Source organism: Manis javanica, chromosome 4 (genome assembly GCF_040802235.1).
Source record: "Manis javanica isolate MJ-LG chromosome 4, MJ_LKY, whole genome shotgun sequence".
Classification (NCBI taxonomy): Eukaryota; Metazoa; Chordata; class Mammalia; order Pholidota; family Manidae; genus Manis; species Manis javanica.
Genome location: NC_133159.1, coordinates 79,833,451 through 79,846,276, shown reverse-complemented (window position 1 = coordinate 79,846,276; position 12,826 = coordinate 79,833,451). Strand labels below are relative to the sequence as shown.

At 44.6% G+C, this 12,826-nt stretch overlaps 1 protein-coding gene across 3 annotated transcripts in view; it reads left to right on the top strand.

Moving 5' to 3' along the window:
- Nucleotides 1-11,958, top strand: part of ABCA4 (ATP binding cassette subfamily A member 4) — a 130,006-nt gene extending 118,048 nt beyond the window's left edge. For all 3 annotated transcript variants that reach the window (XM_017660129.3, XM_036998093.2, XM_036998092.2), the window contains 7 exons: nucleotides 1,379-1,520; nucleotides 4,809-4,943; nucleotides 6,068-6,171; nucleotides 6,258-6,350; nucleotides 7,063-7,312; nucleotides 8,583-8,669; nucleotides 11,544-11,958. In XM_017660129.3, coding sequence (XP_017515618.3) covers nucleotides 1,379-1,520; nucleotides 4,809-4,943; nucleotides 6,068-6,171; nucleotides 6,258-6,350; nucleotides 7,063-7,312; nucleotides 8,583-8,660 — 802 coding nt within the window. In that variant the 3' untranslated portion in view covers nucleotides 8,661-8,669; nucleotides 11,544-11,958. The remainder of the gene's footprint in view (nucleotides 1-1,378; nucleotides 1,521-4,808; nucleotides 4,944-6,067; nucleotides 6,172-6,257; nucleotides 6,351-7,062; nucleotides 7,313-8,582; nucleotides 8,670-11,543) is intronic.
- The last annotated feature ends 868 nt before the right edge of the window (nucleotides 11,959-12,826 follow it).

The window sequence follows — 12,826 nt, the reverse complement described above, 5'->3', positions numbered from 1 at the left end:
GCTGCTCTCTTAATAAGGTGTGAGTAAACAGACTGGTCCTCTATGGGACAGGGTGAAGATCATGAGCTTGCACTTGTTTATCTCCTCCCAGACTGCTCCTTGAACAGCAGAGCTCACACATATTAGATGTGCCCAGAGGAGCCCTCCGCCCTGGTTTACAGGTGCAGTCAGGCACTGCAGACGTCTGCCCAGTACCTGCATAACTAGGTCCTCCTTCCCTCACCTAAGAACCATCGTCAACAAGGCTCCATGCCCACTGGACAGGGGGAGCCCTGACATGCTTCAGTCCTGGCTCAAACAGGATGAATTTGTTTCCCCAGCCTTCCCCAGCCATCCCTGTTGGGTCTAGCGCAAAGCAACTGGCAGGGGTGAGCAAGGTCATGGCCGAGTCTATCTCAACTGCAGATCCAACTTAGCCTGTAGCCAAGCAAATGACTCCACAATGGTAACAAAACAAGTCTTGATGGGGCAAGGGGAAGAGGGTAGGAGGACATAATAGGATTTACCATGAGACATCAAGTTATACTCCAAGTAAGACATAGTCTGACACCCAGAGAACGAAACAGAGATGAAAACTAGAAGGAGACTACAGGTTTCAGATGCAGGATTGAGATTCTCCGACGGAGCAGCTCCTGTGAGTTTGGTGAGGCACCCTCCTTGCTTCCCTGGGTGGTTTTAATTGGCCCAGCCATACCTGAAGTCTTTTTGTTATAGTGGGGGCCTCTCTGTGTCCCATCCTATTGCTTCCTTCCTTTATTCATAGGGGGAATAAAGCTATGATGGAAGGGGAAAGAGATTAGGCCAATCTATGGACAGTTTATTTTTTCACCAAGACAATATGTTTTCTAGTGGGTGAGAATGTTAGTCAAAGGTAGTTGATAGAACTCAGAATTCACTTCATTTCTGCTCTCTGCCACCTTGCTCTGGGTGGTGATCAGAATGATTCCTCTTTCATTGATTGTATCTCTCCCAGTAATTACAGATGGAGAAGTTGACTGCCATAGGGAAGCATGCATCTTCTCTAGCTACTTCCCAAATGTCTGGAAGGGAGCAAAAAACACTTCTCATTTCTTAAATCTGATCTTCCCTTTGTGTTTAAACTCACATGTGATGTGATCCACTTCAAAACCAAAGCTAACTTCAGTTACAGGTATTCAATTTATAGACACAGAAACTTAGGAGTATCTGACTGAATTCAAAGTTCAGAACTCCTGAAATTCATCAATTTCTAACCAAAGGGTCCCTCCTCTGATTCCTAAATGTTATGCTCATTTCCAAAGCAAAGAAGGAGAGGAGGCAGTTTGCTTATCCCAGGACCAGAAGCTCTCTGGTCACCCCCTCTATGAAGGTACTTCCTAATTGCTTTCTTTTCTTGCAGCATTTTAACCAATATTTCTGACGTCCATCAAAGTATGGGCTACTGTCCTCAGTCTGATGCAGTTGATGACCTGCTCACGGGTCGAGAGAATCTTTATCTTTATGCCCGGCTTCGAGGTGTACCAGGAGAAGAAATCGAGAGGGTAAAAACTGATTTCTTGTGGCCACTCAGGACCATAGCTTGTCTCATGGAAGTGTATTTATGTAGACATGGAAAAGCTGGAGCACACTATCTATTCATTCATTCATTCAACAAATGCTTACTAAGGGCCTACTATGTGCCAAGTACTGTTCTAGAAGATGGGGGCATAGCAATGAACAAAACAAAAAAATCCCTACCTTTATACATAACAAAACAATATATGCATTTACCTTTCAATTCAGCAGTCCCACTTCTGAGAATTTACCCTGAAGGTACACACCTCCCCATCAATACAGATGCACGTGTGCAAGATGGTTCATTGCATTTGTGGGCACAAAACATTGGAAATTACTCAGTTGTTCAGGTATAGGAGTTTGGATGGATAATTTATGGGATATACACACAGTAAGGTCTTTTGCAACTAGGAAAAAAAGTAAAGGACAGAAGAGAAAGAACAAGGAAAATCTCTGCAAACTGATAGGAAGTTATTTCCAAGAGATATTATTAAGTGAAAAAAGAAAAGTACAAGAGAGTACAGATGGAATGCTACTTTTTAATGAAAGAAAGTAGGGAAAGTAAGAAAACCTACCTATGTCTGTTTAACTTTATAAATAGAACACAGGAAGAGTAAACCTGAAAACAATGAATTTGGTGATTGACAAGAGAGAAATGGGGTGAAAAGGAATGAGGAGGAAATATTTCCTTGAGGATACCTTTTTTTATAGTTTTGACTTCTGGAAGCCTGTTAATGTTCTACATATTAAAAGAAACTAAATCAGTAAGAATGGAAAAGGGATAAAAATGAAAGCAAAAAGAAAATCCTAACACTGAAAGCAAAATAAAACAAATTAATCCAATTTATTTCAAATAAATACTATAATCATACAGAAGAAAATATTAATACAAATAAATAACTTATGACATAGTATTTGACTATATAGCCTTAATCTTGGGCAAGTAGAGCAGAAAGAAAAAACTACAAACAAATTCTGAGCTATTTTTAGTCAGTTTGTTTTTTATAGTGGCATGTGAAAAGCAATTCTGAAACAATTTTAGATGTGTTGTAGGATTAAGTAAAGGAATAAATGTATTAATCTTTGAAGGCAGAGTTCTCACTGTGGAAGAAGGGACATACAAATATTGGAAATGGGGAAAGCAAGAAAGAACCCTCTGGGGATGGATTGGAATTGGAGATATCACTGTGAACTCATGAAGTTTATATGCATGTTTGTGCATGCATTCATATATGTATATATGTATATTACACATATGCATATATATTACACATATGCATGTGTATGTGTGTATATATGTATGTTTGTGTATATGCATATCTGTCCACTGAAAGGGCCAAGAAGCAAAAATACCCCAATAGCAATGAGCACACTTAGCATCCAGATTTTGGTTTCTAATACCATTCCCCCCTCAAAGGACTCCTCAGGAAAATGATGAATTCCAGCACTGGGACAACATAGTTATAAAATAACCCTGGGACATCTTATTATACCAGAAAGTAAAGAAGAGTGTTTTAAAAATAAGGAGTTATGTGACAAGTACAGAGGAGTCATCTTGAAGGTGTTCCCAATGGATAATAAGTATGGGACAATCTGAGCACTGAGATAATTAAATACCATGATAAGTCGTAAAACACTGGGGGGGGGAAAAGAAGGAATTTGTAACTCCATATTGTTAAATGGATAAATAAATAGGAGAAAAGGGATGGTTCATATCACTTAGATGTGATATCTGAGGATACAACTTCAGTGATGTAGTATTTTGACTGGGGATGCATAACCTGAATCTTATAATGAGGAAACATCAGACAACTGTAAAGGAATATTCTATTAAAAAAAAACACAGTGTCATCTTCAAAAGTGTTGAAGTCATAAAAGACAAAGAAAGGCTCTGGAAATGTTCCTGATTACAGGAGGCTAAGTAGACACAGTGACTGAATAATAGACTGCATTCTGCACCAGAGAGATAATAATGCTTTAAAGGACATTTTTGGGCCAAATGACAAAACAAAACTATTAAAAGTAGATGAGGTAAAAGTATCATAACAATGTTAAATTTGCTGACATTGACAACTTTATAACAATGTTAAATTTGCTGACATTGACAACTTTACTGTGATTATGTAAGAGAATATCCCTGTTCTTAGGAAATAGAAGACACTGAAGTAATTAGGAGAGAAGGCTCATGGTGCATTATTTATCTTAAATGGGTCCGAAAAAATGTGTGTGCGTGTGTGTGAGAGAGAGAGAGAGAGGGAGAAGGAGAGAGAAAAAGAGACTAAAGGGTTTATGAATATTCTTTACACTATTCTTACATATTTCTGTAAGTTGGAAACTATTCCAAGTAAAGTTTAAAATGTAGCTTACGTTCTAGTGGAAGGGACAGACAATAAATAGATAAATAAGTAAAATATACAGCACATAGCACATTTGTGAGGGAAAAATCGTAAGGGGAAAAATAAGGCAGGGAAGAATGGTTAGGGTGGGGTTTGCACATTTAGCAGGGTGACCCAGGGAAAGCCTCACAGAGACAGTGACTTCTGCATGAAGACCTAAGGCAGTTGACAGTGAGCCATGTGGATATTTAGGGGAAGAACTTTCAGGCCGAGGTGCAAATGCAGGAGGCAGAAGTATGCTGGCCTTGTCTCCAAAGACTTCCTTAATATTCTTCCTGTGCACATGCACAGGGCATTCTCTGTCCTAGTTTCCTACTGAGTCTCCTCAAAACACTGTTGTAATCTGTTGTTATTCTGTTTATTGATTGTCACCCCACCCCATCGGTGAATACAGCAGCAGTGGCTATATTCACCATTATTCTCCAACTATGCCTGGCTCATGGTTGTTGCTCAATGAATATATATTAGATACACTTCAAGTGTGACCATGTTGAGGGGTGGACTCCACAAGTCTTGAATTCACCATCTTCTCAAACAGACCCTTGGACTCTTCCTTTTCCAGTCCCAGCCATAGTCCAGGAACTGAGGTGACAAGCCCTGTTTTGCTCTTTGTAAGGCTCAAGGCCATTTCTAAGGGTTTGCACCCAACAGTGCTGAGCTAACCAAGCCACACCAGGATCTAAGGCACAGAGTGGAAAGGAGACATCTGGAGTATGAAGGCACTAAGCCACACCATGAGCCAGCAGATGGCCCTGCTGCTGCCTAACTGGGTCTGTCATCCTGGAGGTGTGAGATCCTGGGGCCCAGACTTTGACTGGTGGAGGTTGGGGGTGTTTGCTTTTTTTGTCTTTCCCAAATGAGATCTCTTCTCTTCCCTAGGTGGCAAACTGGAGTATTCAGAGCCTGGGCCTGTCTCTTTATGCAGACTGCCTGGCTGGCACCTACAGTGGAGGCAACAAGCGGAAACTCTCCACAGCCATTGCGCTTATAGGCTGCCCACCACTGGTGCTGCTGGTGAGGGCCACGGGGAGCTTCTGGGGGCAGATGGGCTGGTGAGGACCCTGGGGAGCTGCTGGTGGCACACAGATGGGCTGGTGAGGGCCGCGGGGAACTGCTGGGGGCAGATGGGCTGGTGAGGGCCGCGGGGAGCTGCTGGGGGCAGATGGGCTGGTGAGGGCCGTGGGGAGCTTCTGGGGGCAGATGGGCTGGTGAGGGCCGCGGGGAGCTGCTGGGGGCAGATGGGCTGGTGAGGACCCTGGGGAGCTGCTGGGGGCAGACAGATGGGCTGGTGAGGGGCACGGGGAGCTGCAGGGCACACAGATGGGCTGGTGAGGGCCACAGGGAGCTGCTGGGGGCAGATGGGCTGGTGAGGGCCACCGGGAGCTGCAGGACACAAATGGGCTCAAGAACTTTAACCAAGTACTGCATCTCTGCAGTTGGGTCAGTGGGTTTAGAAAATGCCAATGTCTGTGTTTGTCAGGATCCCTATACGGCTCATTTTGAGCAAATCAGCCCAGTGTTTGGATCATAGCTCTCGGGGAAAACTGGAGTTGCAGCACATTCTCACTCCGAGTTTCTGGGAAGTCTCTTGTGGGGCCACAGGCTCCCAGCAGGGAAGTTCAGGCCCTCTCTGGAATGTTAGTGTCTGGTCAGAAATTACTACTGCCTGAGGAGCTCTGTTTGGGATCAAAGTGGACAGGAGCACTGGCCTGGATCAAAGGTTCATGCGATTCTTGCCAGAACTAAACTCATGCAGGTCTGGGGTTTATAAGGGCATGGGTTGTAGAACTTGGAAGCATCCAGAAAAGTCACCTGGGCTATCTCCCAGCCTCCTTACAAACATATGTGTAGGGTTTTGTTTTGTTTTAAGGTAATTCTAACATTGCCTTAATCAGCCTTAACCCATTCATGGGCTGAAATGGGTCTAGAGGTGTGAATGGCGTTTCTTTACTGTCCTGATTCATATCTTGCCTTCCATCCCTGCACCTGGGTTCCCTGGGTCTCGCCCACTGGGGAGTGACTTTATGCATCATCTGCCAGAGAGCAGAGATGCTGGGAGGGAGTCAGCCAAGGAGAGCACAGTAGCCAGGAGAGGCTGCCTCCAAGTGCAGCCCCCTGCCCTCTCTGCCTCCCCACAGGATGAGCCCACCACAGGCATGGACCCCCAGGCGCGGCGCATGTTGTGGAACACCATCGTGAGCATCATCAGAGAAGGGAGAGCTGTGGTCCTCACATCCCACAGGCATGAGATTCCCAGGGGCCGGGGTGGGGTGGAGCAGGTGGGCAGGCAGGAGTCCGCCCACCCTCACCTTGTCTCCCACCTCATAGCATGGAAGAATGTGAGGCCCTGTGCACTCGGCTGGCCATCATGGTGAAGGGTGCCTTTCAATGTCTGGGCACCATTCAGCACCTCAAGTACAAGTAAGGATACTGTGGGGGGTCGCCTTTGTTAACTTCCAAGGGGGTCGACCAGGTCCTGCACTCTCTACTGACGCTTTGGAGGGTCCTGCTGCCCCTTATCCCACCGGCACAGGCAGGTAGCGTCTGGGCCTTGTTCTGCAGCAAGATGGAGAAAACCACTGTGCTAAAAGAATTCCTATCTAGTGGGCTAAATGCCTGAGGCTGAAGGCTTGCTGAGTCTGGATGGGGCTCCTGATCAGGGCATATGTGGAGACTGGCTGGTAGGCCTACAGGGAAGTGCCGCCTTCCCAGGTCTTTACTCCCACCTGTCCAGTCTCTTGAAGAACCCCTTTTTCCCCCTGAGGAAGCACCAGCCCCACAGGCCTTCATGGGCGGCCTGTGATCTCCGCACGGGGCTGTAAGTACCTTTGACCAGCAGGTTTGTGAGAAGCAAAGGAGTGGGGAGCATCCATGTCTCCAGGGATTGGATATAGGAAGCTAAGGTCAGGTCTGGTGACCCACTTCACCACACAGGCATTCAGGCCTCTTCTAGACACTAGTATAAAACTATTTCCCCCGAACTATGGTTGGTTTTATTTTCCTAATATATATCATATATATATAGCACGGGCCTTTCTCTCCAATATTTTTGATGAGGCAATTCCTTATTTGGTGTTTGCTGTAGACCCAACTACTGACAGGCCTATGCCTTGCCTTGGTGTGCATCCCCTAGGTTTGGAGATGGCTACATTGTCACGATGAAAATCAAATCCCCAAAGGATGACTTGCTTCCTGACCTGAATCCCGTGGAGCAGTTCTTCCAGGGGAATTTCCCAGGCAGTGTGCAGAGGGAGAGACACTACAACATGCTCCAGTTTCAGGTCTCCTCCTCCTCCCTGGCCAGGATCTTCCAGCTGCTCATCTCCCACAAGGACAGCCTGCTCATCGAGGAGTACTCGGTCACACAGACCACGCTGGACCAGGCGAGTTGCCCGAGGGGTGTCGAGCCGCAGAGCAGGGCTATGCAAAGCCTAGGCTGGAATTCCCAACCTGGGCTGGAGTCCACAGAGAGGGAGCACAACATGCCTGATTTTTTATTCTAGTTCCTCTGCCCATTAGGAAAAAATATGGTATATCAGAAATTGTTTTCTAGCAGTAATTTAGCCATCAGAAAACTTCATTGACTATACATCAGCTTTCCTCACCACACTATGGCTTTATTTCATCCTTCCTGATTTGTGGTGGTAGATTATTTTCTTTTCAAATCAACTTTCCTGATGCTTAATTTACTTACAATCAAATGCATCCACTTCAAGTGTCTCATTCGGTGAGTTCTGTTAAATGTGTATGTTATGTGTCCCATTTTTTACTGTGATCACTTTTTTTATTATGGTAAAAATTACATAATTGAAGAATAACTTCCCATTAACCACTCCCCTCAGCCACTGGTAACCACTGTTCTTCTTTTTGTTGACTATTCCACACACCTCATATCAGTACATTCATACAGTATTTGTTCTTTTGTGACTGGCTTATTTCACTGGTTGTAATGTCCTCAAGATTTATCCAGGTTGTAGCATGTGTCAGAATCTCCTTTTAAAGGCTGAGTAATATTCCATTTAGTGTATATGTGTGTGGTGGGGTGTATACACCATGCTTTGTTTATCCATTCATTTGTTTGATATTTGAGTTGTTTCTGGGGATTTTTTATTGTTGCTATTTGTTTTAAATAAACATCATTAAAGACTATTCAAGGAGGCAGTGGAAATAGGCAAGGCAAGTCTCCGTTTACACTTTGAGGAGCTTGCTCCCCAGCACCTCCCATCAGCCACAAGCAGATGAGGCAGGAGCTGCGGTCCTGGCCACACTGCACATTGAATAAAGAACAGAAAAAAGAAGAGACCGGAGTCCTCTTTGTTTGTTTTTAGTTTCTCCTTTAGGGGTTTAGGAGGCCTCTGCTCGCTGAGAAGCTGCCTTGCCTGTTTACGTCAAGCTCTGGGGCTGCAATTCCTTTGAGTCCTCCCACGGAAACTCCTTGGCTTAGTGTGAAATTCTGAGAAACAGCCCTGTCCAGGGCGCTGGCAGCAGGGCTTCCTTGGGTGGGCCAGCCTCCCTTCCTGCAGGATACAGCTGCTCCAGCAGGGTCGTACCTTAACTGTGGAAATAAGGAAGCAAAGTGGGTAGTGGGGCGTGGGGTGTGTGTGCCATTTTTCTAGAAACATCTACCTACTCTTGCTCTTTTCTTGCCTCCAGGTATTTGTGAACTTTGCTAAACAGCAGACTGAAACCCACGACCTCCCTTTACACCCTCGAGCTGCTGGAGTCAGTTGACAAGCCAAGGTATCTCTGCCACCCTGTCACAGTCCACTGCTTGAGGCACACCCACAGCTCAGGAACTGTTTCCCTGGGCCTGAGAGCCCCCGAGGCCCAGATATGCCTCCTGCAGAGAGCCCCACCCATACTGGGCTTTCCATGTCCCCACATCTGTGCCACTCCCCAGTGGTCCTGTGCTGAAGGACTTTGCAGTCAGCAGCTGTACAGGTTCCTTTCACAATCAGGAAACCATCTGGATGGAATGGGAGAGTATTTTTGAAAAAAACCTTTCCCACATGTTTTTGCTTACAGTGGAAAAAGTGTGGATTTTGAAAATAAGAAGCCGAGAAGACAGGAGAGAATAATAAAGAGAATATTAGAGAGTTTGGGTTGTTGGGATACTTAACATGTTTGTCTGATCATATGTATGAGTTCCAAAGGAAGAGCATTAACCAGCACTCCATTTCATTAATGAACATATTTGGTTAGAGCAAGGATTATTGTCTCATTTAGGAAGAGGGCTCTTTGTTCTTTATAAAAATATGAAGATGATGGAGCAAGAAGCAATAGTAGGTATGTCTCCTGGCCTCTGAAAACTCTTAGGACAGGTGCTTCCTGCCCTGGCACAGTTCCCAGTGTAAGGAGCATGCTGCCCCATCCCAGTTCCCCAGAAAGAGAGAGAGAAAGCTCAAGAAAGTACTGGAGGAAGCACCAATGCAGGTGCTTTGGCTTAAGCCTGGGATTTTAAAGGGAGGAATTAGCCCACCATTCTCTCCAGACTTATTTGGAAAGTAAATTTAAAAAATCAAAGCATTTTCCAATAAGCAAGGATGTGCTGAAATTCTCATTCCTCCTACCAGTTTCTTAACTGCAAGAAAAAGCCAATACTGCTAATGATTAGAACACTCCTTTCCAAAGTCATGCTTGTGTGATGAATTTTTCCCCTTCCTCTTGACCAGTAAAGACCTAATGGCTCCTTGTCAAGATTGACTCTGCCCCCATTCCTCCAGAGAGCCCAGAAATGCCGAAGTAAAGGTCCCTGTCCAGGGAAGACTGTCCTGCTAAGATTTTCCAGCCACTCTCTCATTTATAAATCTTGCATTTGCTATTTACACCTGTAGAAAATTTTTCTTTGAAAGCGACTTGCAGTTATGAATCTCTTTCATAACTTAGAATACATAATTGGGCAACAAAAGTGTTTCCTAGAACTACCAATGGTCACCCCACCCCCACCTGGCATAGTCTCTCTTCAAGGGCTAAAACCAGGTCCTGTCTGGGTCAGGCAAGGGTTGCTGACAGTCTGTGATCTGCAGCAGTTAATTCCAAACTTCTCCCCTTTATTGGATGTGACAATTTTTCCATTCTTTTGATTATGTTTTAGCATGCAAATATTAGAAAACCTACTGCATCATATTTATTAAATTGGTATACTTTTATAATAAATTTGTGATTCAAACATAATTTTAACTTTATGATAGTTATAAAGGTTTGCAAAAATCCTTCTGTATAGCACTGTATATAAATAAATGTCATGAAACAAATGACAAATATGTTCTTGTTTACATTATACCACTTTAAAATGATTTCTTTAAAGTATCCTAAAAACAAGACAACAGTGGTTTCTCGTAATGAGTTCTAGGAAACAGTCACAACTTGCCTCTGAACAAACGTGAGAGGGTCAGCAAGTCAGAAGGGTCAGCGAGCTGGTGGCTTCACAGCCCCAGCTTATGAATTAGGACCACACCAACATTTCATTATCTAGAGATCAGTGTGTCTGTTTATCAAGAATGTTTTAAATTCTTAAAGGACTCAGCCCTAGAAAATATCTTTGGGATGAGGCTTTGTGGAGTCTCACAATCTGTTTTAGAAAACAAGTGAGGGTCAAGGTTTTGACAGATGATTAGGTGATAGATGCTCAGTCAACTTAGAAACATCCTCAATGGGTTAATAACTGTATGACCATCACATGTGTTTTCTAGAATCAGTAACAACTCAGATCAACTTCTGCTTCTTATTCTTACACACTGGCACAGAGTTTCCACAGATAACAACATATCCTTATCAGTTTGTTTCAGAGTATCTGCAGCCTTGATTGGGATCCTTGCCCCACTTCAAAGTATGCTCTTAGCCCTAAATACTAGATGAGTCATCTTCTTAAGAGGATGTGTGATTGTAAAACCAGATAATTGATAAACCACATTTTGTCTAGACTGGGTAGGCCTACATCCAACCCCCTTCTTGCTGACCTGTCCTGACCCCCATAGCTGGGTATTGGTTCAGTTCATTCGGCACCTTCTAACAGGGACCGTGTCTCTCCAGTTACAAAGGTCACCTTGGCAAAGGTCTGCTTCTCCAGGAGCCAGACTTAGTGCCTGAGCTTTGGTCTAGAGCTGCTGTCCCCAACGCCAGCTCCAGTATCACCCCATCTATCCCCCAGTCAAATTTTCATGCTTCCCAGGAGCCATCTCTGTAGTAAGTAGACATAGGGAATTCTGTATCTCGAGGATGACCCATATCATGACTTCTTGGCTTTTAAGGCAGGAAGAGCATGGTAAATTTCTTGCTAGAAAGCAAACCAAAAGATACCATGACAGTCTTTGGAAACAGCACAAAAGGTGTAGCTTCCCTCTAAGATGTCAGCATGTGCACACAGAGGGTGTGAGCCTTTGCAATGTCGGTGCCATAGAGCCAGAGGGACCTGAGGGATCATGTGGTCCAGCCTTTGCACAGACAAGGAAACACAACAAAGCCCATAACCGTGGTAATCTGGCAGAATCACCGTGCCCTTGGCTGAGTTTCTTTCCGTGGTTGATGGCTGTTAAAGTTCTAAAATCTAAAAACTGTGGCATCATTTCTTCAGAAAGCCGAGATGACAAGAGTCCATCTGATCTCCTTCCGCAGGTCTGATATGCCCTGGTGCTCCTCACTGCAGCTGGAAAGGAGCTCTGGGCTGCTGGAAGTGCAGGAGGGCTCGCCAGATGGTCATCTGATCAGCAGCCAGCCTAAGTAATCCCTGGGCAGCAGAATACATGCATGTGCTGCATAACAAACTCCAAAGGGGACTCTTTCAGAAGCAAACCAAAACTGACCTGCTTACCTGGAACATCTGATGGCAAAACTGACCCAGCCAAACATATACAACACCTTTCTCATCCAGACCACAGAAGTAGAAATTATACCAGTAGAAGGCGCATCCTACTAGTAGCTTGGACTTCAATATTGCTCTAGTTTCAAGTGGATCTGCTTTTCTCTGCATGTATATATGTGTATTATTTTTAAGGAGAAAATAAAACATAAATGTACTGATCACAAACTATGTGAATTCGCCAGTCTCCCTGGTGTGCATCATCTGGTATTTAGACATTCTTTGTGTCTATGAGGCTTCCTGTCATTGTGTGAGCTTCTGTGAGAGTTATTACCACAGGAGTGCTTGTCACATCAAGATTCTGCAGTGCTGGGGTGGAAGGGACTACACAAGTCTTGTTCCATGTCAAGTCTGCTTTACGGGGTTCAAAGAAAACACCCAGTTAGCAGTGCATGTAAACATTATCCATTGCTAGCTGGGCATTATCTGAATCTAGGTTTCATGTCCATTTGCCCAGCTTATTTGGATCCTATGTCATCGGTGTAATTAGGACAGGAAACAAAGAGGCAAGCACAGGTGAGAGTGGATCCTTGGTCGGATGGGAGAGCCAGCTTGTCTTTGTAACTGTTTAAAGATGTCAAGGCCTCATTTGTAAAGCACCAGGCCATTTTCACACTGATGAAGTGTGTTTCTGTTGCAGTGATGGTAAGAGGCAGGGGCACACAGGGGTTCTAATTATTCACATAAAAGCTCACCAAGAATCAGAAAATAATAGTTTTAAGACAAACCATTTCAAAATACTTGGGGATGAAGAGAGCAAATAGACCTCCTTGCCAAGGCAGTCTCCATTCCATGACCTACAGATGGGCTTCCCAGCTCAAAGCTTTCTGGAGCAATGCTGCTCAGTGCACATTATACTGTGGGGATGTATACCCCAGGCTCCAGGGTAGGGGGTGGGGAGAGATGGTGAGACTCAGTAACTGTTACTGAGAAGAGGACGTGAGAGAAAATGAACATGAGGTGGTGACATTTTTTCCCTCAGCAAGGAGAGTCCTGTGCTTCTCTGAGGCAACCAAAGGGCAGAGGGCTGTGCAACTTT